We start from the raw sequence: 24,882 nt of genomic DNA, 5'->3' as shown, positions 1-24,882 counted from the left end.
TCCCGAGAGGACAGGTTCTCTGGATTTCGACGGGATTTTGACAGTATTCCACAGAGGCCCCCGCGATTTGCGGATGCGCTCGGCAGTGCACCCGTTCGTTGGCGACGACTTGTAGTTAAATGTGAAAAGCAGTGTGCCCCGCTGACGTCCGGTTGTGCGGAGGGGTGATGATTTGAACTTGACGCGCCGGTCTATGTATGGTCAGCGTGGTTGGGAAGCACCGCCTCCGAGCTAGGCAGGCATCCTGCGCCCCATTTCCGCAATTCAGGCGCAGGAGTAGGCCACAGGAGAACTCCCATGATCCATTGGCTAGCGTTATCGGGACGCGCGTTCGAGATGCGACGCCCGCATGTTGTTGTGGCTGGGTAAGGCTGACGAGAGGCCTCTAGGTATGTTGACAAAACGAGACCGTTCTGCGTCTGCACTAGTCTGAAGCTTTGGGGTGCGTCGGGGTTCTTGATTGGCAGTCTTGCAAGACATACAGGTATTTACGAATGCAACAATACCCTCGGGCGGTCTCGGGCCAGGCCTAGGACCTAACCTTTCTGGGGAAAGCGACGGTAAATTCTGCTGAGTTTCAGAGTCATCAAAACATTTTGAAAACCTCCAGGAAAATGCCAACATGACATGTACCGCGCCAATGTCGATTGTTTCTGGACAAAACATGTTCTGGTATGTTTCGAGGCGTGTTATTCCGCGCCGTATCATAGTGTCCTACAAAGCTCTCGTCTCTAAACACGAACTGAATCATTGCAGAGAGGATTCCCGAATAGTGTAACTCGCGCGTCTGGGCACCGTTAACGAAGAGCAAACATGCCGCTGTACAGCACCCTGCAAGGTCGACTCTGTCAAAAGAAGTCAAATGTTTCCTAATTGGGGTAGGTCTACGCCAGATACGTACCGATCTAGAGCAAGAGGGATAGGTAGGTAATTGTAGCTCTGCAACTGGGGCAACGTAATTACCTACTGCTGCCAGCACCTGCCTACTATCGCCAGCACGCACCACTGTAGCCAGTAATTTTACCTACTATTACTACCACTGTTACTGGCGCCTGCCTATTATTACAGTAATTACATTTATAACTGTAAACAGGTGCTGGAAATTACAAAGTAGCTTATTAATTAGAAGAGTAGTAGGTAGACTAACTGGCTATAGCAAGTCTTATTTTTTACACCGACTATGACCTATTAAATTAAACTCTTGACTCTTAGACACAGTCGGCCTTGTAGGCTGCTGTACTGTTGTTTAGATCTGTAATCTAATGCTCAGTAGCCTTATGTATGATTGCGTGAATTCATTTCACCCAGGAATCACTATGGTCCCACTAATCGTCTCTATGGCTCAGTCGGTAGAGCGTTGGTCTCATATTCATCTATATGACCCTGCCTGAAGGTCGGGATATCCAAAGGTCGCAAGTTCGAGCCTTGCTAGGGACATGTTCTTTTGCTCTCACAACCATTTTGCTTTCTTTTTTTTTTTTTCTTTTTTCCCCCACTACCTCCTCGCCCAGTAGAGCATTGGTCTCCTATTACTCGTCAATATGACCTGGCTTCTAAGCCTAGGATATCTAAGGTCGCAAGTTTAAGCCTTGCTAGGAACACGCATATTGTGCTTTCGCTGTACGCTTGCTCTTTTGTTTACATAAAATGTATAAGTACTAATGATAGATAGGCCTTCGTTTCTTCTTACCTTCTTTTCATAGTGGACTCAAAAAAGAGTGATGACTACGTTTAACCACTGTATACATACGTACAGCATATATATAAGGGTAACTAGGTAATGTGAGATATTGCTAATGTTTAATTAGATTGAATTTAAAACTTTTTACATCATGTCGACAATGATGGTCCGAATATCTCCATACGGGTAGGTAGGTGATGATTACAAAATTATAGAATATCGTCATGCTGAAAAGCTGTATTGCTAGGAACCCCCTCATCTAGCCGGGTCTCTTTTCATCACCCGCCCATTCGAGTCCTGATGAAGGACCTGTGTACCGTGGCGGCGGTAATTCCACTTGTGATATCTGCAGTGCATCATCAATCTGCCTGGACCTTCCGGGATGGTTCGGCGCAGGTGCAGTAGGCCGTGCGGACATGTGTACTGGTGTCGATTGAATGGATCGTGAGGGCGAATGCGCTGGTTCTGCGGTACCAATGGGCGTCGAGTCGGCCTCGACGGCCTGAGTTTCATCTCCGGGGAGTTCAAAGATGGGAGTATATGTGTTTCTTGGTGGATGTGGAGGATGTTGTTGAGCGGGAACGCTGGCAGGAGCCTCGTGTGCGTTCCAACTCGCGTTCTGTAATGTTGGTGACTCGGGTCCCCTTGTTGAATTCGGGGGGTATGTAGAGACGGGCGAGAAGGCCCATGTCCCAATGGTTCCGTCAGTATTGGTAACCGGCGACGGCCAATTTCCCGTATGCTGGCCGTACTGGTTTTGCCATTGTTGAGGACTCTCCGGTGCATATTGTTGCTGTTGCTGTTGGTGGCTCCTTGCAGTGGTACCCGCTGCCATCTGCACCGTGTGAGCGGTATCAGGTCTAGGGCCGTTCGCTCCGTTGTATGATGTCGTCGGCCGGCCAGGGGGCGATGAGGCCGTCATTGTCGTGAGACTCGTCGCACTGGATAACGCCGCAAACTTGCCACCACGGCCGCCCTGCCTTTCTTTTTCTTTGCCCTGTTTCCATCGCCGATAGCAGAGAAACGCGAGTCCAGCTATCAGAAGCGCGAGCGATCCAGCAATTCCGGCTGCCAGGGCCGCGCGGGTGTCTCTGTCGTCGGAACGCGACTTCTCGTTGTCGCTGCCCTCCTTTGCACTGGTCGTCCCGGTTGGGGCCACCTCGATTCCTCTCGTTATTGTCACCGTTACTCCGCCTGGAGCCACGCTCTGGTACGTCATCATGGACGTTGATGTTATTGTTCCCGGTGCTTGTGTTGATGATGCTTCGGGCGGCGGTTTCGTAATTGAAGTGGCAAATGTCGTCGGTATTATGTCTTCGATGTCGTCGTCGGGGTCCAGGAATTGTGCCTGAGAAATGCCCAGTGGTGTTCTCGAGTCCGTGCAGGAGGTCAGAAGCGTTGAATAAACGGTGCCGATCTGCTCTTTCGCTTGCTTCTCAATGCATCTCGCAGTCGTCAGCACGAAGTCGCCGCCATTTCCGCATAGACATGTATTCATCTCCGTGACCGTGTTACCGGTGCAGCCGGACGCGGCCGCTGCCGCGTCCAAACATGGCCTTGCTTTCACCGGGTACGCAGAAAAGTCGTTGACGAAAACAGCCCGAGACTGTGCTGCCAGGTAGGATATGATGAGTGCTGGAGTTGGGATGATTCGACGCCGAGGTCTTGGCGACATTTTCGGCGGCTCGTCGTTCAACGCGCGATGGCGTCGAGGGTCGGCTTGTTGATAGTTTTTCTAGCAGGAAGACGCCGCTGCCAACTTCCTTCTGGACATGGGTTCTTATTGAATACCTTGCGTACGCGTTCCAAGAGTCCAACCAAAGGGGTTTTGCGGTTTCGAGATGCGGTCGGTTTAGGACGTGGAAGAGTTTTGGGTGGCCGTGGAGGAGGAGGAGGGGACGGGGTACTAGACTGACTGATGGCAAAGGAAGCAATTTCCTATGAGAACACTCTTTCTGCCGTCTTTGGTATTGACCGACAACCTTGAACTTGAGTTGCTACAAGGATCCCGGGGTCCCAAAGGGGCCAGCCAGTTGGACCCGGAGACTCGGCTACTGAGGGATTAGGGGCCAAGGTGACACCCCCCCAGTCGTCGGAGGGAGCAACCTGGCATGTCCACAACACCATTGACGTGTGTCGTGATCATTTTGGTGTACGTGAATTCAAGACTATGTGGGGGGGGGACCATGACAACCGAGTCCCGGTTGAGACCCTCATCCCAGTCAAAATACGAGTCAAGTCAGCCTTCGCCGGGAGATTGGGTACTACCAAGGGGCAGAGCTCTCTGAATAGTTCCACTTAGCGGTTAGGAGAGTTTGAATTTACTTTCTGCATTGGTTACTGATCGCCTTCACCAGACCGTAGTGCACCGTTGTGCCTGGTTTGTAGATTGTGAAAGCCTAACTTCCCCCTCATCGGCGAAGACAGTTCCTAAACCATTCGTACTGAGGGGTGAATAGACGTTGCCGAGGTCAGAAAGGGCGCCAGCTACAGATACAACGCGGTCTGTTCGTCTTAAGGTCACACAGGCATACAGTGATAATGATACTAACGCGGTCGATCTCTCGGAACATTACACTTCTGGGAAATTGACCGCCAATGGACCGCTGCCATAAGCCGAGCTGCCGACTGGGGTCCTAGGGCGTCACCCACGGATCGCCTACAGGCTACAGATCATCATCATGTACCTGAACGACCTTAAGAGGAACCGTCTTGTACGGAGTATGCGTACTTAGATGCCGACTACATGTGGATACCAGCATCCCCTGAGTTTGCGCCGCCATTCCCCAGGTCTTCAACCTGGCCAGACCTGTTTGTTTAGGCTTCTGATTAGTTATCAAAGGGCGGACAATGGCTCGAAACAACGCCATCAACCCTATACAATTGCCGTCCGACGAACTGGGTTTGTAGGACCGAAACTTGACCTGATGCTTGATACCCATCAAGCTTTTGGCGCATCTGATGTTCACCACACGTATCATTTGAGCCACCCCCACCAGCTCACATCAAAAGATCTGGTGAGCGCAAGCTTTTTTTCCTTTCGCCCAGCAAACAACCAACGAACCGTGCTCCCGCCCACAACGCGGAAACCAACCATGTGGGGGCCATCCTTGGTTTCTCCAGAAACGAGATTGTGCCCTAACAGTCAGGCACTTTTCCGTCATCCATCTCACGCGCGCGCAAAAATGTTGCTTGACCAGCCTGGGGGTCGAACCCAGAATCTCCTGATACCATGTCGAATCGTAGTCAGACGCCTTGCCATTGGGCCAACCGGCCGTGGTCCGATAGGACTTGTCAATATGTGGTCTGTGGAACCGGAACGGCATTCAAGTCTCGGAATGGGCCCTTCGTGTGGACGACTGTTGAGCTGCTCCATTGAATTGATTGATCCTGGAGTTGAATTTGGCACACGTGACACGCCAGTAACCCCTTGATGCTTCATCTGATCTTCACTCCTGACACAAACTAGGATGGCCCAGATTGTGTCTCAGACGAAGACTTGTCATCACAACTCAACTGTCCCTTACTCACCCAAGGTTTCAGAGCAGCTTTGTGGCAATGTCGATGACTGATAAATGTTGCGTTTAATCATGAACCGCAAAACGGCTCCCGGTCCCTTGTCACGACATGCCGCCGCTGCTGCCACCTGCACGCAGATGTAAACTCAGCTATAAATGAAGAACCGCGATAAGCTTTATGTATGCACTGATTGACGATGTCACAAGGAGGAGATGGGGGAGCACGGTTAGATCTAAAGTCCTGTTTGGGGCAACAAAACACAAGCACACACTAGTAAGAAAGAGAGAAGAGAAAGAATAGGACAAGATGAAGTTGGAAAGATGACGTAACGAAGCCCCGGATCATGAGGTCTTTCCGCAACCATGGGTGGGGGTCATAATCAAAGTGAGGCCGTCTTTTCACCTATGGTTTTCCCTGGTCAGTTCCATGCATCGACCGACATCGACCGACATCGACATGCGACCTCGGCTAGGTGCCGCGCAAGGCATAACTGTACAATTCGAAGCCTTGCATTGTTTAACGGCCAACGGCAAGTTGCTGGAGGATATCTTCTGGGAAAATGAAACAGCATTCCACACCACTACTTTTCCTATGGAAACTGCAATAGAGTTCAACTCCTGTGCGGGCCTGCTGGGGATATGATAGAGTTTTTGTAGAAAATGTGATGAGTCTACGACTTTCGCATGTGAAGCATTCCCGTTTATCCAAAGTGAAAGATTATGTAATGTAACTGTTAAGCATTTGTGATAGTAAAGACGTAGGGTATTGTAAAGTCGCCTGGCAATTGTTCTACAAAGACGTTTAACTAAATAGGAACGCAACTTGATATAATTGTCTGTGTTGGTGCTTTTTGTTATATTGAGATTTGTAACCTGATGATGAACCCATGCGAAACATTTAACCCCTCGGTTTTGTTTTATAGCGTCTGCACAGCGAACAGTATAGAAGCTGTTGTTCTAATAACATTGATTCACCTTTTTATGTCGTGCCTTGCCTTATGAAACTTGACAGTTCTACTTGCTCTACGATATCAAGAGACGATATAGATGTGCCTATATAGTCTTCGCGATATCGTTCGTGTCAACTTCCTGTGACAGGAGGTCAGGGCGGGGGGTGGGTGCATACATGGTCCGGACTATTGCCGGGAAATTTGTCCGATTGAGACATGCAGACATTGGCCAAAGCGCGCGGCCTCCAGTTCACGCTTTCTTTCGCAATGAGGGTCATCAGGGTAGCCAGCGGTGTTCATCGTGCAGCACACATCGTCATCTCTTTCCCGTGACCAAGTAATAGTTCAAATTGTTCTGGGAAAAAGGGCCGCTTACCGCGCAGCCAAAGAATGCCTCCTGGCCGTCCCCGCCTGGACTTGGAGCCATACAAAGATGAGATCATCAGGGCGTTTGACCGGCGCGAAACCGTTGAGAGCATGATCAAGGGCCTCGCCGCCAAGGGCGTTGAAGTAAACGGCAAGACGTTCCAGCGCAGGATGAGGGAATGGGGACTCTATCGCTATGCGAAGACGCCCAAGAAGCAGAGCAGCACGGGCCGGACGAGCACCGTCGGCAGCAACCCGGGCAGCATGGCGGCGTCCGTCACTCAACCGGCCCTGCAGCCTATCACGCAACGAGACGAGATTCCTGACTCCGTAAGTCTACTTCACCGTTTCCCGATGAGGCAACTGTAAGAGTCGAAAGGAACGCCAAGTGGGCTGCGAGGAACCACAATTTTGGGTATCTGGAAATCGAATCGCAGGGGGCGGGGCTTTGTCCATTTGATGAGGATTTAAGAGCGCTGCCACCGCAGCCAACAGAGTGAGTAGGAACTAACAAGAACGTCGACTTCAGCTCAACGACGACAGTTCATCATCAGTTAGCTCCGTCACTGGCCACTCGCCAGAAGAAACGCCGATCAACACAAACAGGCCAGCGTTTGACTTATACCTCAACGGCCCGAGACCACCTTCGCAGCCGCCAAACATGTCCCAAAAAGTCTGGACCCGCCGGAATCCCGTAGGCTTTGGCCTGGAGAAGTCCCTCGAGGCCGTTCGAAGCCCCGGTGCCGCCCCTGTTCACATCCCGTCTCCGCCCCGCGATGTAAGTGTTGAGAGCCGATGCTGCAACTGTCTCTGACAACGCTTGTAGGTCGAAGTTCTCAAAGAGGATGGGGACTCTTTCACCCTTTCATCCTTCACATACGAAGACGCCTTTGAACTCGGTCACCTCCTGCACGCGCGCCTCCTCCCCTTCGCCCTCAGTAATGGCAAGCCCACGCTGGTTTCCATCGCTCTGGCCAACAGCCAGCAAATCATTTTCCAGACGTCCGTCGGGCCCGGCACCCTCCCCGATAACGAGATCTGGGTACAGCGCAAACGCAACAGCGTACTGCGATGGGGATGCAGCACGTGGCTACTCCACAACAAGATGGGCGGCGATGAGAAGCTTTTCGCATCAAAGTCTGGCATGAGCCGGGAGCAGGCCAGCAAGTACGCGATCCACGGTGGCGGCGTGCCGATTCGTGTCCAGGGTGTTGAGGGTGTCGTCGCTGTCGTGGTTGTGAGTGGGCTGAAGCAGGACGAGGACCACGGTGTCATTGTGGATGTCATCAAGAGTAACTGGCAATGCTGCGCGTGAGCTACGGAGTGGTAGGGCAGGATTCTTGGCCATGTACGAATCATTTGTTAACTAATGACCGTTCCTCTATTGCATCCAGTCCTAAAAGAGCAAAAAAGACGACAAGATAGATGACCGCCGGAACCAGTTGCAGTCAACGGATTCAACGCATGAATAGGGGGATTGGAAAAATGGAGACTAGCAATATGTGCCTTGCAGCGATATGCAAAGCGCCACCAGTCTCTGCATGTCACCCGATATACCGTGTGTGTGTGTGTGTGTGTGTGTGTGTATGTGCCAGGAGGAGCTCAACAGCATTGCTCTTTTCTAACCAAGGATCTGACGCCGGCCTAGGACGAGCGAGCAGATGGGGACATCGGAGAGTGCTGTGCGTGCCGAGCCGGGCAAAGGCGGATGAATCAAAATATTGGGAGTTAAGACAGAGCGAGGACAGGGTGGAAGAATCCGGACGGGAGGCAAGTGGCTGTTTTCTCCGGTGGCCAGACGCCTCCCCTCAGCGAGGTTGAGGTGTGGCAAGCCCGAATTGGCCAGTCCCGTGTCGGGCTATCATGGTCCGGATCTAAGATGGCTTTCAAGGCGAACCTGACGTAGCCCCGCAGGCCTAGAGACATCAATATACTTGACGGCTTCCATCGTTTCGATTCATGCGGAGAGATGGGGGAACATGGACTATTGGCCGTCTTTAATTCTAACCTCCTCTTGTCATTTCCCCGCTTTCTGTCCTTTCTCCAATTCCTCCTTCCATCCCACGCAGGAACGCCTCCGCTAATTCGGTCAATACAGTCCTCGGCAGCCAGTCTGGATACAGGTGCGCCCAATCGCTGCTCCTGTGAGGAACCAGAACCGGCTGATCGCCGGGCCTCCACCCGACATACTGGGCGGGACGACCAAGTGGCCTCTGTGATGTCTCGATGCAGGTGTAACCGCGTGACCTTGGAAAGCGAAGCGAACCTATATCCAGGTGAGCGCCAAGAGCATACCCATGCGCGGGTTCCTGGCCCGTTCTACCGTGAGGGCCATGAAGCGAAACGGACGCCGGCATGGCTTCACTTGGGCTCCATTCCAGCTCTGATGTCTCGCGACCGGTAGCTTCACAGCTCAATCTGCCAGACGCTATCTAACCCTTGCCATCGATGCGGTGCTTCGGAACGTGACGTTCCATGCGACTCAACGGGAAGAAGCGAGCACAAGCCAAGGATGGGACGCGCATGGGTGGCATCGTGAGCGTGGGCCCCCTTTGATCGCGTTCCCTAGTAAGAGCTCGTGATGCGGAAATGGGAAAAGAGGCTGGCATCCGACAGCTCAAAGTAGACATGAGATGGACTTGTCAATACGTGAGGTTATAATAAGCCTGGGCTCCCTCATGGTCCCAGTCTGTGTGCTCTTGTTTGTCTTCTGCTGCCATCGCCATTATCTCTCCTTACCCAGGTCTGTAAGCGATCATTCCCCTCAAGGACCTTGACCACTAGCCAGTCGCCATGGCCTCAAGAGTCTCCCGTTTGGGCCTGGCCGCCCTTTTCCTTGGCTTCGCAGCCGCCCAGCGCCAGGTCGGACCGGCCGAGAACCACCCATCGCTGAAGACGTGGCGTTGCACCAAGGCCGGCGGCTGCACTGAGGCCAGCAACTTCATCGTCCTCGACTCCCTTGCGCACAACGTCTACCAGGAGGCCAACGGCGCGTCCTGCGGCTCCTGGGGCAACCCGCCCAACGCGACGGCGTGTCCTACCAAGGAGGCCTGCGCCGAGAACTGCGTCCAGGAGGGCCTCGACGACTACAGCCGCATGGGCGTCACCACGGACGGCAGTGCCATGACAATGTACCTGCTCCGGAACGGCCTCCAGGTGTCTCCGCGCGTCTATCTGCTCGACTCGTCCAAAGAGAAGTATGAAATGATGCACCTGACGGGCAAGGAGATCGCTTTCGATGTGGACGTTTCGAAGCTCCCGTGTGGCATGAATAGCGCCCTGTATACATCCGAAATGAAGGCCGATGGCGGGAAGAGCGCGCTTAACAAGGGAGGCGCTTTTCACGGAACCGGTACGTATTGAGCCTCTTCAGATTCTCGGCCTATACCTGCCTGGTCTTGGACAAAGCTGACAGCTACTCGTCTTCAGGATACTGCGATGCACAGTGCTACACGACGCCATTCATCAATGGCGAGGCCAACATTGAGGGTTACGGGGCGTGCTGTAATGAGATGGTAAGATGCCCGAGTTGTTTGGTCACCTTACAGTTGTTGACAAGCTCGTAATAGGACATTTGGGAATCAAACTCTCGCGCGGCACACGTGGCACCGCATCCTTGCAATCAGACCGGCGTCTACCTTTGCGAGGGCGAAGAGTGCGCGTACGAAGGGGTATGCGACAAGGACGGCTGCGCCTGGAAGTAAGCAATCGCTCCCCAATCCACCATGATTCCTGAACGAAGTTGACCCTTTCCCCAAAGCCCGTACAGGGTCAACACCCCAGAGACCTACGGCCGCGGCCCGGAGTTCAAGGTGGACACCACGCGTCCCTTCACCGTCATCACGCAGTTCCCGGCCAACGAGGCCGGCGTTCTCACCGAAATCCACCGACTGTACATCCAGGACGGGCGCCTCGTTCGCAGCCAGGTCGTCAACAACCCGGACCTGCCGCAGGTCAACTACCTCAACGACGAGTTTTGTGCCGCAACGGGCGCCCGACGGTTCACGGAGCTGGGCGCGCACCAAGAAATGGGCGAATCGTTCGACCGCGGCATGGTACTGGCCTTCAGCATCTGGTGGGACGAGGGCGGCGGCATGAGGTGGCTTGACGGCGCGCCTGATGCCGGGCCGTGCGATGAGACGGAGGGGTTCCCGCAGAACGTTATCAAGGTCGAGCCGAACCCCGTCGTGACGTTCAGCAACCTCAAGTGGGGAGAGCTCGGGTCAACGTTCAAGCCCGAGTGCAAGAACAAGCCTAGAAACCTGTGAGTCTGAGGTCATATCAGTCGTTGGACAGAGCCGGGTCAATCATGTGGTCGCTGCCGGATTGTACCAAAACATGACATATTACCTTCCCTGAACAATTACCTTGTATAAGAAGAAATTATAAGGGGTAGCAGTATGCAAACCCGCATCATTTCGGTTTTTATTTTTTTATTTTTAAAACATTGTGCAACCAACGTGACCCAGTTTGCCGACGTTAGTACGAAAGAAGAGACGGAGGATGGAGTACGGATACCTGGTTCCTGAATGGTAGCGTCTGGAAGTGGAGGAAGGGGTGAAAACGGCCCCACGTGAGTCGGCTGAGTCAGTGGTGACGGATATCCGTCAGCGTGCACCAGACGCGTCGCGTAAAGTGGTTTGCTTCTCGTCCACGGCTTTGGCTTTCCTGCCCCGCGCGGCTTTCTTCAATTGGAGCCATCATGGGCAGGTTGCGGTCATTTACCAAAACACACCTTTCCCACTCTATGATGCCCTCACGGCTTCTCAATTCTCCTACGAATACCTGATGAGATGGAGGCGGCTACCGAGCGTCACTTCTTTCACCACGGTGCCAGTGAGCCGACCGGTGCCAAGACGTCGGCCAGGGTAATGCGCAACCCCCTCGGCTGCTCCAATGCAGACATCCCAAGCTGACTCGGTCTCGCGCAGGCTCTCGAAAAAGAGAAAGAACACTGCCATTGGTGCCAGATTCGTTCGTTCCCTACAAACAAGCAATATCCGATCACAATAGTCAACGAAGTTGACAACGCAACCATCCCCTCCACCTTTCGGTTTTTGCAGAACTCGAGACTCGGGGCCGGAGTCCAAGCTGCTGAGGATAATTTCCGCACAGGTTGCGAGTGTGCCGACGTGGAGGAATGTCAATACATGGGCTGTCTGTGCTTGCAGGAGCAAGAGGACGACCCGGACGACGAGGGGCACACCAGGCGGAAGGTCTACATGTACCATATGCACGGCGCCAAAGCTGGCCTGCTGCGAAGCAAGTTCCTGAACTCAAAGCGACCCATATACGAGTGCCACGATGGCTGTGCGTGCGCCGATAACTGCCCAAACCGCGTGGTTGAGAGAGGCCGCAAGGTGCCTTTGCAGATCTTCCGCACAGAGAAGACTGGATGGGGTAAGCAGCCGCCCTTGGCGCGTACAGCACGGGCAGCAACCAACGGCTGACCATTTGGATGACAGGAGTACGCTCGCTGGTGGACATCAAGAAGGGCCAGTTCGTCGACAAGTACATTGGGGAGATCATCACGCCCCAGGAGGCCCAGCGTCGCCGCGCTGCGTCCAGTATCGCGAAGCGGAAGGACGTGTACCTCTTCGCGCTCGACAAATTCACCGACCCGGACTCGCCCGATGTGCGCCTCCGAGGACATCCGCTTGAGATTGATGGCGAGTTCATGTCTGGCCCGACGCGGTTCATCAATCACTCGTGCGATCCGAACCTGCGCATCTTTGCGCGCGTCGGAGACCACGCGGACAAGCACATCCACGACATTGCCATGTTTGCGCTCAGGGACATTCCGAAAGGAGAAGAGCTGACGTTCGACTACGTCGACGGCGTCAGTGAAGAGGACGACGACGCAAAAAACAAGAGCAAGCAGGATGATATGGTCAGGTGTCTATGCAACAGCAAGAACTGCCGCAAGTTCCTGTGGTAATTGTTGGACAGGCGAGTTCCATACCCAAACGAGAGACCGTTGTTCTCCGAGACGCAACGGCTGCAAAGGGGAATCGCGACCGTTGCACTACCGCGTGGTGTGGGTGTGAGGTTGGATATGAAGAAAGACGAGAAGGCTGGACCCGGACGGATACAGAGCAGGGGTGCGGCGGCTCAGAAAGACTGGATCCTGTGCCGAAATGGCATACCTACCACGGTGGAGTAAATGAAGCCTACCAGCGTCAGTTCTTCAGAGTTACTGGGGACCGCCTTGGCTGCCGGGGATATCCGGTGTGTCGGGTTCGTCTGAAAAGAAGGAAGATCCAGGTGTGAGAAGGTGTCGTATGTACAATGTATAATGTAGGGTTCGACCTCTGGGGCGGCAAAGTGAACCCGGCGAGTTGTGTTACATTCAAGGAGGGCGTTTTCATGAACACATGATCCATCAGGGGATGACATGATTACTGAAACCCAGGCACCGATGAGAGGTGGCAGGATTGGTTTGAGAGAAGCAGGCCAATTACTAATTCGCACCATATTACTGGCGGTGTTTATCAGTCTCTCGTCACAAAGTAATTCTTTCTTTATTGTGGATCTTGCAAGGACACTTGCCCTCGGTCATGACTTGAGTCCATAGCCCATCTAGAGTTCCAGAAGCGTGTGTCCTCGGGCCTTGGATCAGAATCGGACGCGGGCGTCCAATGCTCGGTGGTTAAAGAACCTTTCTTTGGACCGAGTCGAGCACCGCCGACGCGGGCCAACCGAGCACGCCGCCACATACCTAGAGGTGGGGGACGTCCCGCACACAGACAGCGGGCCAGGCTGAGGAATGCTGGGGAACCATGATGTCGGAGCCCAGCTTTTTGTTTATTTGGTGGATCGTGCCAAGGCACTAGGGTCAACAAGCTAGGGGATCAAAGAATCAATAAGAGGAGAAGAAAGGGAAGAAGAATGGATTCGAGGCCGGCGGAAGAGCAAACGGGTACCGCCAGGCCGGGTTTGACTGGGGTTAGGCCGGGTTGGGCTTGCTTGCATTGCGGCATTGTCTCAGTCCATTGTCTTCAGCGTTATCCGCACTAAGCACTCGAACAAAGTAAGCGCCACGTGCAAATGGGGAAACCTGGTGGAATGGAACGGTCCCGGTTGAGAGGTTCTGTTCTGCACACGGGAGAAACCAGACTTTGACATGCGAAGCGAAACGAGATGAGACGGTGCAGATCAAAGATGCCAGAGAGTGACAGAGCCAGAGAAGAAATTGAGAAAGACCAAGGAAGAGGGGAGAGGGACAGGGGGAAAAGACGATAAAATTCAAAGAGTTAAGCAAAAGGAGCAAAAAGGGCAGAAAGTCAGGGTCCGGCCCTGTTCTGTTTTCTGCTTCTGTATCCGTACCTTGCCACCTTGTCCTAAGCGGGCCTCTATGTATTAGAGCGGAACCGAGTAATAATTTATTGTCTTACTGCTATTAGGACTGCCGCTACTACCACCCTAGCTACCTAAAAGCCTATTTCCTAGGAAGTTGCGACAACCAAAGTTCTGAATTCCTCTGGGTGCGACGAGGGGGGCAAGCGCTAAGTGAAAGTGAAGTCCGTCAGTCGGCCAACCTGCCTGTAAAGACGCAGCTCCCTTTTGTCACTACTAACGCTACCACCAGCCTATCTACCTAGCTAGCACCGGCCCTGAGCCTCATCCCGGTCACGTCGTCCGCTTGTTACTTATTATCACTTTTCTCCCCTCCTCCTCCTCCTCCTCCTCCTCCTCCTCCTCCTCCCCCTTCTCCTCCTCTCTCTCTTCCCCCTCCTCCTCCTTCTCCTCCCCTCTGCCCTTCTCGTCCAAGGTAAAATCACGCACGCTTCGGAGTCGTCACCTTTCGCTCAACTTTACACATCTGAACCTGCGCACGTACACGCTGGGAGCTGCCGCTCAGCTCACCATCTTCTCTTCTTCCATTCGCTGCACCTCCCCCCCCCTCCACGTTCGTGCCCGGCAAACCAACACACGAGCAGGCCTGTTCGCCGACCAACCAGCAATACTTTGGCACGTCAATCAAGCAAAACGGTCTAGACCTCCCCAACGGCCATTGTCCGATTTCCGCCTCTCCCCCTGTTTCCACCTAACGCACCTTCTCTTCGCTCTGCTGTAAGCCTTCAATCGCCTTTTCGCAGTCACCAACACGCCGTTTTGTCATTCTTGCACTGGTCGAGCTCGAGCTATTCTATCCTCATCCATCAACCGTTGCCACCGCTGTGCTCCAGGACTATCTCAGGCGATGGCACGGGATATCTCGACCTGCTGATATTATATACGAAAACCAGCGCCGTACTCTCGACTTGCCTCTTTCCGACAAAATGGTACGCCGATATCCCCTATTCCCTCGTTCTACGACCATCGGAGACCATTCCGTCTGGGCCCCCAAAGTGCAAACTGCCAGACTTGCATCTTGTCCGAGCACCCACATGCCGCCGCCTCGCAGGCTAACCATTCTTTGAATAGGGCTGCTGCATCTCTCGCTCCGAGGCCGACACGTACCCGCACCCCTCCAACACAGGCTCTACGCGAGCCACCAACCCCGCCGCCGCCGCCTCCGTCCCCCGCGAGCGCTCTCCCGCCAGCACCCATGCGACACACCCTTCTTCGGGCCGCCGCCGCGGCCGCCACTCCAACATGCCCCTCGACAAGCACATCAACAAGCCCTTGCGCCGCCACGAATGGTCCTCCAAGGGCCGTGCTTGGACACGCACCGCCCTGGACCGCGAGCGCGCCGACTTCTTCGACACTCGCGTCACCGGCCGCCCCGAGGTCTGGCAGTCGCTGCGCGCTGCCCTAGAGGTCCTCTGGGACCCCGTCGGCCAGAGCGCCGCCGCTGATGGCACCGGCGGCCTGGCCACGGCTCAGGGCATCCTCGACGCGGCCGAGATCACGTTGCCGACGGGAGACCTCGCCCAGGGCGCCTACGACCAGCTGGGTAACTATTACCCCCTCGCCGAGTGGCTTGTCGCCGACCCGGCCAACCTCGTCGAGGACGACGCCGCCACTGAGGGCGCCGACGAGGCGCTCTCCACCCGGGACCTTAAAGACGATCTCGCCGGCGGGGACGAGACCACGGAGGAGCTGGACGAGGACGACAACGTCAGGCGCAGAGAGGAGAAGGGCAAGGCCGTCGTCGACGCCCGAGACCAGCTCTCAGTGTTGGCACGCCTTAGCGAGACCGCGCGCGATGTCACTGTCAACTTTGTCAAGTCGGACACTGTGAGAGTCGTTGCTCGCAAGATACAGGAGCAGGCAGGGGTAAGTCGGCTCTTTACACACACGTCTTCTCCTCAGCCTTCCATAAACACATGACCTAACAAATCTTATAGCTTGTCGGCACCAAAAAAGTTCGCATCGCATACATGGGCAAGATCCTCAGGGAAAACCTCTCACTCACCGAGCAGGGCTGGCAGGAGGGCCATGTGGTCAATGCCCTCGTCTTCGACCGATAGCATCATCGGGGACAATCTCCAATGACCCGGTATTCGCCCTGGCTGGTCGTCACGCTGCGCACCGCTGGGACACGCATCGTATTCAGCCCCCCTAGCTCGCGGCTATCCTCAGGCATATAGGGGTCAGTCAGTAGGCGTGCCAGTTGCTGTCATGCCGGCCACTTATCTACAGTCAGTCGCTACGTGACAGAGGCCTGTATTTGGAGACGCGCGGGCTTGCTCGGAAGCTGGCCTGGCGCAGATGGCACTCGACGCACATACACACTACACGCCTCGCCTATTCAGGATCCTTCTCCTTACACTGGCTTGGCATATCAGCACAAAAAGTTTCTTTTGGTCTGGTTATCTCTTAGTCTGGATAAATACCCCCTTTCATCGCGGTCCGAGACTCCTTTCTCATCCTTTTGTGTCCCTCTTCTGCTTTTTTTCTTCTCTCTTTCCAGGTACTCGGCGTTCAGGAAAGGTACCGGGGGCAAGGAAAGCCTTGCCCGACAATCATCAAACATCAAATGAAAGGAAACGTGGCGAGCCATTGCAAAGGCGTCTGTTTTGTCTGTCTATAAAGCACATAGTTCCGAGAGTGTGTGCCTCCTTTTATCTCACTTTTTCTTCTCTCCCCTCCCCCTCTTACTTACATAAACCTCTTCTCCATCCTATCGTAGTTGTTTAATAGTTGATCGTTGGCGGCCGAAACCTGGCGGTGTGCGGCTATCTGAATCATAGCATGGGCCGGCGGTGTGGCCGTTTCCTTGGGGCCGGGAATGTAAGGAACAAATAATTTGATAGCAGCGCGAATGATCAATCAGCTTCCTTCGCAGTGTGATGTGTCGTATACCAAAATGTATGAGGAGAAGCGAGGGTTAGGGGGGATCTGTAGCTCTTGCTCGACCTTTCCTTAGTGTCTAGTTTGACTCAATGCCCGCCGCATCTGGAATTCCTCTTCGGTATCCGTATAGGAGAAGAGGCGAGCCCTGTCGGGGAGAACCAACCACTTGGGCAGCGAACGAAGAGATGCCGCCGCAGTCTCACGCAGACCTGGCCCAATCCCAAAAATGGAACATGAACATCTCATTTCTACCTACTCATGACGCCTGACCGGGCTGCACTTTTTACTCTAACCACACACAAGAGAAAGGAGGGGAAAGTCAAGGGAAGAAAAACATAGACAAGACCTTCCCCCCCCCCCCCCCTTTCCCCATTTCATTCCCATTTCAACGCTTGTCGACCGCTCCAGCCAAGCCGGCCGTCCGTTGTTCCCCTCTTCCCCACGCATCGTGTCTTTGTTCTTGGTTCCGGAGCCGTCGTGACACCTCCTCAGCTCCCATTACACCCACTGGCGTAGCCTTAGGCAGCCGGGGCGACACTGCTGTTTCGATATATAGCATCCAAACCTCACCCTCAAACCCTCTATGCCGCTGAGCCGATCTTGTTTAGGCCCTTGAGGGAGCCCAGGCTCAGGGCTAGGCCCTGCGATCTGCTTCTTATTCTGACAAAACCAGTGATGGGTCCGTCCTCGCCCTCCTTCTCGATGCTCAAGTTGGCCAGAGCATCCTCGCCTACGATTGTTAGCATGCATCGTGCTTGTTGCTACTGGCCAAGGAAACTTACCAAAAACACTGCGAGCGTACAGGTTGGCGCTCAGGAACTGGCAGTCGCCCTTCATGCTGGCCTCGGGGGTGAGACAGTTCATGTTGGTTGCTGCCATGAGCTGCTCGAGGAAGTCGCGGAGAGACTTGGCCTTGGAGTTGATGTTGACCTTGTTCTCCCACTCGAACTCGGTCCACATCGTACGGAATTGCGTCTCGGTGCAGGTCGCGGGCTGGATGTAATCCATGATGTCGACGTGGAGGTCGTTGAGAATGACAACGTTGGTATCCGTGGAGTGGGCGCCGTCGTAGACGACGTTGCCGAAGATGACACCAGTATCCGTAGACGAAACCTTGATGGTACACTGGACGTTGTGGAAGTCGTGGGGGCCCAGATTCTGTGTCGTCGGACGCTCAACAACCTTGAGGTCGCCCAGTGTGGCAAACTCGACGGACAGGTTCTGCAGCGTGTCCATTGTCTGGTTGACAAGCAGCACGTCCAAGACGATGTCGAACTGGTGCACCTTGACGTAGGCTTCGGCGTAGACGGGGTCGGAGAAACCAGTCAACTGGACAACGCGGCTGAGCTTAGACGACAGATCTTCTGCGGTGGCCTCTCCGCCAGTTGCCCTCTCTAAGTCAACCTCGACGTCATCCAGCCCGTCGCTGGCGTTCTTCTTGGAGAGCTGGCGGATCTGAACAACGTCGTCAACCTGGATGGCCGTCTTGGCCTTCTCGACGGCCTCCTTGGCGGCCTTCTTCTTCTCTTCAGCCTGGACCATCGCCCTGAACGCCTTGCGGGTATCGTCGAGGTAAACGGTCTCGAGCTCCTTGTTCTGGGCGAACTCGGCCAGCGATCGCACGCAAGACATGATGCGGTCAATCGAGTCCTCGTCGATGGGGGCCTTGACGAATTGCGACTGACCGACACGGATGATGGAGATCATGATGAGCATGGCCTCGCCGCGAAGAGCATTGGTGCGTGCGGCCTCGGCAGAGATTTCGGCATGGCGCATGACCAGCTTGACGAGGGTAGCAGAGAGGACCGTCGCGAGGTAATAGTCGCCGTCAAGAATGAGCTGGCGCAGAGGAGGCTTCTGGGCAGCCTTGACTGCCTCCAGCTTTGCAGCAACAGTAGACTGGCTGGTGAGCGCTGTCTCAGTAGCGTAGGTACCGTCGGCAAGAACCTTTCGGGAGCCGGTTGGAGCCGTGGGCTTGGAGTGGCCGTTGACCTGCTCGTTGTTCTCCTCCTCACCATCACCGTCAAGAAGTCGTTGTTCCGAGGCGAGGATCGGGATCTCGCCAAGGCTGGAACGAATGCTCTTCCACGCATCCCTGATGTCGCGCTCCTCCAGGGAGTATTCTCCTATGATCCACATAATTCCTCTGTACACCTTTCCGGCGCGCACCTCGCTGAGGGTGGCGACGAGCCTCTGCACGATGGGCTTGCGCAGCTTGGGGAACTTCTCTACGACCTCCTTAACAAAGTTGATGACATCGACGGCGGAGGTGTTGTTAAAGTCGGCGATAAAGTCCATGAGCAGGTCTACAACGCTGGCCGCAACCTCGGAGAACTTGATGGCGCACTGGTGGATTGTGTGGATGAGAAGTTGGCGGTACTCGGTGTTCTTCTCGTACTCCTGGTCGACAGTCTTGGACAGCTCCTTCTTGAGCAACAGAACAACCTCCTCGATGTTCTTGCTTGACACCATTTCGAGGGCAATATCCAAGGCCTTGCGTCGAACATCGATATCGGGGCTAGAGAGAACGCGGAGAATCTCCATAACCAAGTCATCCAGAATACCTTCGTTCTTTTTCCGAAGCTGGTCGACCCGATCGAGCACGATAAGCTTAACGTTGTTGTCCGCCTCTTTGATGCTGAGCTCGATGAACTTGGCGGCTGCGGCCTTGACGGCGACGGGGTTGTTGGTAAGAGCAGTTAATGACGAGGCGGCTTCGTATACGACAGTGGAGGTGTTTGCTTCAAGAAGGTCGAAGATGAGTCTGAGATACCGCGCCTGTTGAGTGTCAGATGTGCGGCCCAGCCCAGACTTGCGGCGGGAGACTTACCTTGTTCTGGGAGTTCTGGACGGCATCCTTGCGAATGAACTCGAGCTCGACGAGCTGCAGAAGCTCCTCTGCGTTCGGGATGCCCTCGAATACGGTGCTCAGGTAGAGCAGAGCCTTCTCGTGGTCGATGGACGCCAGAGCGGCGAAGGCGTTGCGCTTGCATGTCGCGTCGTTCTCGGATTCGAGGAATGTGGCAATGAGGTCGGAGGCATCGGGAATGAGGGAGGCGGAGTGTGTGTAGATGGAGGAGACGGCGAAGACGGCGTTCTTGCGGACATAGGCATGGCGGTGTTCAAGGCATTGTCTCGCGGACGAGAGAAGAGGTTCGATGAGTTCGGGTTCTCTAAGCTTGCACAGGAAGCGGAGGGTGTTTCCACGAATGTACTCATTGGGGTGTTGGAGGTCGTTTCTGATACCATTGCTAAGGCCAGAGTGTCAGCAGGGGCGATTCAGCTGCAAAGGGACGAAGGGCCAGCCACGAACCAGACCAAGATCATCTCCTGCTTCAGCTTGCCATTGGAGTCGAGCTTGGGGCAGATCTCGTAGTAAAAGTACAGGAGCTTCTTGAGAGCCTTGTGTTTCGAAGGCATGACAAATCGGATGATGTGCATCAACAGGTTAGGCATCGGGTCACCGTTGAGCATGATCGTGAGAATGCGCTTCATGGTCTCGACTTTGCTCTCATCGGTGCCCTTCTCGAGCTGCGTGCGCAGATCAGAGAGGGAGGGAACGTCAGCAGCATTGTCCTGGTGCACCAAGCTGTACGCATTGTCCAGAAAGGATGCCATCGTGGGCGGTTGATGTGGTATTGCTGGCGAAGTGCCGGCGCGGTGAGGTTAAGGACAGTGTTCAAGGGGGAAGAGTGGGATGTATCGAAGCTGGGCGGTGGGGATCAGACGGTCTAGGGACGGGGCGGAATACGTGTTAGCTAAGGGAAGCTCACGCTGTTTCGAGGTACACGTCTGCTGTGGATTCGAGGGGAAGGACCATATGCAGGGGAAAAGACGAACTTTAGACCATCTGTTCAGACTGTCCTCTTCCGCGCGAGACTTTGGTGGACATACGCCGCCCAGTTGTGCTGTTTAGGAAGCAATTCGTTCCGATATACGGCTTCGCAACTGGTCTCGCTCTCTGGCCCATTCGTGAATATCTGTCCCTGGGCGGCTGTTGCCGAACAGGTGTCACTAAGCGAGGACTACACGTGATTTTGGTGGGGACCCTGAAGCACGGAACGGATTAAATAAAGCTAGCGGTCAACCCGATTCGAATCTCTCGCAACAGAGCTCTCCTATTGGCCGGAGCTTGCCCGCTCCCCAAGATCCCCGCCAGGGCGGGCTGAGAGGCTGTCCGCCACTGGCACCCCCGGCAGGGTGGGCCCCGCCTTTTGGCACTCCCAAGTCTCCAGCCTTGCTTGCATCTCTAGGACACCAGCCGCGACAAGACAACGCAATTGACGTTGACGCCTACAGCTGCAACGATGTCGGCGCCTACAGATCAGTTCTACCTGCGATACTAGTATGAACCTTTTGCGTCTAGATTTGCAACACACGGGCTAACTGAACCCAGCTCCGGTCACTCTGGACGGTTCGGACACGAGTTCCTGGGTAACACCGACCCCGCTACCACTCGATGCTTCGATCTAAGTGTATACTGATGGCGGTCCGCAGAGTTCGACTTCCGCGTCCTTGGCGATGGAAGAAGCGCAGTTGCGCGTTACGCGAACAACTCTAACTACCGAAACGACAGCCTGATTCGCAAAGAGAGTACGACAACGATTTCGAAATAAGACGCGTACTCGGCTGACTCGGGAGAATAGTGTGCGTCAGCGCTCTTGTTATCGACGAGATCAAGCGCATCATCAAGACCAGCGAGATCATGAAGTAAGACTACGGCCCTGATGGCGGATGACACGAGGGGCAGCGCTGACACGTTATGAAGGGAAGACGACTCAAAGTGGCCACAGAAGAACAAGGACGGGCGTCAAGAGCTCGAGATACGGCTAGGCAACGACCATATTTCATTCGAGGTGAGTGGCGGCGGCTTTGTGATGCCAGAGAACCGCGCTGACGTGTTTCGAACAGACGGCCAAGATAGGTTCATTGGTCGATGTCACGGAGTCCGCCGACCCTGAAGGACTCCGAGTGTTCTACTACCTGGTGCAGGATCTGAAGGCGCTGGTGTTCAGCTTGATCGCCCTGCACTTCAAGATCAAGCCCATCTAAACGAGCAGCGAACCCGACTTGGCGGCGGCGACGACGACGAAATTGGAGATACCCGGAACAACTGGCCAACGATTCTCACGAGAGGGGGACCGCGGAACGGCCGTGACGAAACACCGCATGCGACCTGCGGAACGACAATGGTTCCATTTTCTTCTAGAAAATTGCATGATGTCGTATGTTGGATGCATGAAGGGAGGGGGGTTCTTGGGCCCTTCAGCTCAGACGACAAGCTGGCGAACGGACGTACGGGCAGGCGGGCAATTCAGAAGTCCTGCTGGTCGTCCCGTATGAAAGATAGACTTGGACGAGACTGCACCGCACGGCTTCCGGTCGTGTGTCTCTGTCAGAAAACATAACGCGATACGTTTCTCTCTCCCTTTCTTCTTCGCTTTCCGGCATAAACACGCACGAGTGCTTGTTGAAGTCACGATTCCAAGTGGCGGATCAACAACGGACCCCAGTAATTACTTGGCAGGCCGAGAGATGAAGAGTGGCTTGTTCTGTTTTGGGTTCCTTCTGAGGTGACATGCGGCCCGCCGTTAGAGTTCCGGCACAGGTAATGGGTCAGATCAGCCAGGTCTTGAGACGTTGGCACCAGGGTTTAAGAATGAAGGTGTTGCGGTTCACAGGCACAGGGCAATCAGACCAAAAAAACTCGAGTCGTGTTGTGGAACATTGCATGGCGCAGCTGGCGGGAAACCACCGGCTTACTCCGGCGGACTGCTAGCAGCATGAGCCAAACTCAAGGTGATCCCTCTTTAAGGTTACGCAGGCATCTACACGACACTCTAACACAGTATAAGCATCATGCCCGATGCCCAACACCATAATAGAGGGTCTCTAGATAGAAACACAATACCATGGCACATGGATCTCGTAAGCTGTAACTTAACCTCCCCTATCAAGCAAGGCTGCCAAACGACAAAGTCTAGCCGGGCTTGCAGGGTCCAAGAAAGTGAGAAGGAGTCAGTCGTTCGACGGCCTCGGTGGGCGATGTGGCCCCACCCCCGTTTCCCCTTGGAGGCTCGGATCGTGCCAGAAGAGTGGCATCGAGGGTGCTCTCGTGCGACGCGTGCGTGATCGTGAGGAGTTTGAGACTCGCCACATAGTTCCAACGCGCCTGAAGGGCCTTGGAGAACCTCGGTCAGGACACATTGCCGCCGGGGTTCCGCCTGGGATAGGAGTGACGGGTTCGACGAATGCTTCCGACGAAACGCCACAGACGGTGACACCAGAGCGAGCAGCAAGAATGCGAAGCCACTTGGGCTCACAGACTTCTGACAGGAAGCTGCTGGCGGAGGTACTCTTCTACATCACGTGAGGCTTACTGAGCTGTGGACGGTGCACTATACTACGCAGCTCTGTCGCAAGACAAAGCTTAATATATAATAAGAGGCTGGATGAAAGGTTAGGCCGGGCTCTTATTACAAGTTTTCTACCGCGAGTCAAGTTCTGCGTAAGGCTGTACCTGCGGCTCGGTAGTACCTAGGTAATCTATACGTGAACTGTTAGGCTGCCAGCGGTAGCCTACATACTCCACCTCAGGTACCTACCTACCTTACCATACCAACACCATCTTTGGGATTGGGGGGATTGTGCTTGGACAATGTCTGAGGGCTTGATGCAAAAGAAAGGTCAGTTGGCTGCAAGAGCACAGAGTTTGGCCCCAGTCTGTGCTCACAGCGCGGATGGCTTCAGGCGCTCTGCCGAATCCTCCGTGCTGCCGCGAGGGCCTGAAGGGGGGGGGGGGGGGGACGGGCGCTGGAAGAGCCCGCAAGCCCGACTACGGGAAGCCTTGACCTCGGTTTCCCCCGGAGAAGAGGGAAGATGATACTGTTACAGCAGGCGGAAGAGTGGAGGGCGGCAGCTTACGGGGCACACACAGAGACAATGCCTCCCACAGAAGGGCAGCGACAGGTAGTGTGGTTTCGGGCTGTGAGACGTGTGATGGGCGCGATGGGGTGAGGTGGGTGTTCATAGACAGCCGCGACAGGCGAGTGGGAAACACAGTGGCTGTGACTGCGACAGACAGTGAGTGTGGCCTAAGACAAGTTTCGACAATTAATGGAGCATGAGCATGAGCATGAGCATGAACATGAGCATGAACATAGATAGGTATGTACAGGTATGAATATAAGCATGAGCCTTGGATTGCGTGCGAGCAAGGTGAGTGAGTTGGCGGGGCTAACGAATCAGATGTCCAGCGCCACAGGAGCCGAGAGGCCGTTGGGTTCCCCATAAGTGATGCGTTTTCAGCGTCCCTGCGACGCTTGCGGCCCGGCAGCCTGTTTCTCCAAGCTACTAGACGGCGGAAAAGGCGAAAAGGGAAGAAGAAACCACCGGGAGATGCTGTCAGCTAGAAGCTAATTACCTCGGCATACCGCGTGCGAGACAAGCATGGCCGAGTTAGCGCAACCTTCATGTTAGCGCGTGGCAGCATCGAGGCGCGAAAAGCGACAGCAATGACGGGCACTGGGGGAAAGGAGAGGGACTGAAGAAGAAGATCAAGAAGGAAGGGGGAGGAGGAAAAAAGAAAATGCATAGGCAAAACCGCAGTGCGTCCGTCGGGCGAGGCTTTTCCAGCGCGCAGAAGTGGCACATGCCGGGGGAACCCTTCCAACGTGGCTAGCGGTAAACGAAGCGTGTGTCCACGTCCCCACGGGCCTATCTCTCGCTGTCCATCTGTCACTGCTGGATGTGGCTCTCGGCTTGGCTTTTCTGCCTGCCTTCCCTGTACGCAGTAAGTAGGCTGTGTGTGTGTCAGTCAGTCTGCCTGTCTGCCTTCGGATTGATTGCGAGCAGAAGGTGGGGAGGGCATGCAGGCGTCATCGGCTGCAATGCATCAATCGACTGCACCCCTTCACTCCCGCATTTTTCACTCTCACCCCCTCCCAATGCGCACTCACGTCCCATTTCATGTAGCATTCCGTATGGTGTAGGTGGCCCTCACCTTATACGGATACTTACCCTGCATTTGTTCCCAAACGGTGCCGGGCGTTGTAAATGGTAACCGTGTATTTCGCCATGTTCAACTCACTTACACAACAATAGTCTTATGGTAGGTAGACTCACT

The 24,882-nt window shown here is 54.6% G+C and overlaps 8 protein-coding genes and 2 non-coding genes across 10 annotated transcripts; 7 read left to right on the top strand and 3 right to left on the bottom strand.

The window, feature by feature from the left end:
• Positions 1-1,331: 1,331 nt before the first annotated feature.
• On the top strand, positions 1,332-1,437 carry GLRG_13283. Its single transcript has one exon. It is a non-coding gene; the product is annotated as a tRNA-Met (tRNA).
• A 503-nt stretch (positions 1,438-1,940) lies between these two features.
• GLRG_11204 (uncharacterized protein) lies at positions 1,941-3,356 on the bottom strand (the record flags this gene model as incomplete). Its single annotated transcript, XM_008101889.1, has 1 exon — positions 1,941-3,356. The coding sequence occupies one exon, from the start codon at positions 3,354-3,356 to the stop codon at positions 1,941-1,943; it is 1,416 nt and encodes a 471-aa protein (XP_008100080.1).
• A 1,518-nt stretch (positions 3,357-4,874) lies between these two features.
• Positions 4,875-4,957, bottom strand: GLRG_13282. Its single transcript has one exon. It is a non-coding gene; the product is annotated as a tRNA-Arg (tRNA).
• Positions 4,958-6,539: 1,582 nt separating this feature from the next.
• Positions 6,540-6,884, top strand: GLRG_11203 (uncharacterized protein; the record flags this gene model as incomplete). Its single annotated transcript, XM_008101888.1, has 1 exon — positions 6,540-6,884. One exon carries the CDS (start codon positions 6,540-6,542, stop codon positions 6,882-6,884), a length of 345 nt encoding a protein of 114 aa, XP_008100079.1.
• A 292-nt stretch (positions 6,885-7,176) lies between these two features.
• Positions 7,177-7,830, top strand: GLRG_11202 (uncharacterized protein; the record flags this gene model as incomplete). Its single annotated transcript, XM_008101887.1, has 2 exons — positions 7,177-7,293; positions 7,342-7,830. The coding sequence occupies 2 exons, from the start codon at positions 7,177-7,179 to the stop codon at positions 7,828-7,830; spliced, it is 606 nt and encodes a 201-aa protein (XP_008100078.1).
• A 1,478-nt stretch (positions 7,831-9,308) lies between these two features.
• GLRG_11201 (glycosyl hydrolase family 7) lies at positions 9,309-10,783 on the top strand (the record flags this gene model as incomplete). The annotated part of the gene is made up of 4 exons (XM_008101886.1): positions 9,309-9,867; positions 9,945-10,030; positions 10,085-10,215; positions 10,276-10,783. 4 exons carry the CDS (start codon positions 9,309-9,311, stop codon positions 10,781-10,783), a joined length of 1,284 nt encoding a protein of 427 aa, XP_008100077.1.
• Positions 10,784-11,308: 525 nt separating this feature from the next.
• On the top strand, positions 11,309-12,453 carry GLRG_11200 (SET domain-containing protein; the record flags this gene model as incomplete). The annotated part of the gene is made up of 3 exons (XM_008101885.1): positions 11,309-11,383; positions 11,447-11,915; positions 11,981-12,453. The coding sequence occupies 3 exons, from the start codon at positions 11,309-11,311 to the stop codon at positions 12,451-12,453; spliced, it is 1,017 nt and encodes a 338-aa protein (XP_008100076.1).
• A 2,344-nt stretch (positions 12,454-14,797) lies between these two features.
• On the top strand, positions 14,798-15,931 carry GLRG_11199 (ubiquitin domain-containing protein; the record flags this gene model as incomplete). Its single annotated transcript, XM_008101884.1, has 3 exons — positions 14,798-14,800; positions 14,943-15,737; positions 15,809-15,931. 3 exons carry the CDS (start codon positions 14,798-14,800, stop codon positions 15,929-15,931), a joined length of 921 nt encoding a protein of 306 aa, XP_008100075.1.
• Positions 15,932-17,338: 1,407 nt separating this feature from the next.
• On the bottom strand, positions 17,339-20,375 carry GLRG_11198 (uncharacterized protein; the record flags this gene model as incomplete). Its single annotated transcript, XM_008101883.1, has 4 exons — positions 17,339-17,487; positions 17,540-19,535; positions 19,588-20,008; positions 20,071-20,375. 4 exons carry the CDS (start codon positions 20,373-20,375, stop codon positions 17,339-17,341), a joined length of 2,871 nt encoding a protein of 956 aa, XP_008100074.1.
• A 689-nt stretch (positions 20,376-21,064) lies between these two features.
• On the top strand, positions 21,065-21,809 carry GLRG_11197 (mago nashi protein; the record flags this gene model as incomplete). The annotated part of the gene is made up of 6 exons (XM_008101882.1): positions 21,065-21,102; positions 21,154-21,191; positions 21,255-21,350; positions 21,404-21,467; positions 21,526-21,613; positions 21,669-21,809. The coding sequence occupies 6 exons, from the start codon at positions 21,065-21,067 to the stop codon at positions 21,807-21,809; spliced, it is 465 nt and encodes a 154-aa protein (XP_008100073.1).
• Positions 21,810-24,882: the final 3,073 nt, after the last annotated feature.

This window comes from Colletotrichum graminicola (assembly GCF_000149035.1).
Source record: "Colletotrichum graminicola M1.001 genomic scaffold supercont1.77, whole genome shotgun sequence".
Lineage (NCBI taxonomy): Eukaryota > Fungi > Ascomycota > Sordariomycetes > Glomerellales > Glomerellaceae > Colletotrichum > Colletotrichum graminicola.
Note: the sequence above shows the minus strand (reverse complement) of the source record. Positions and strands in the feature narration are given on the sequence as shown.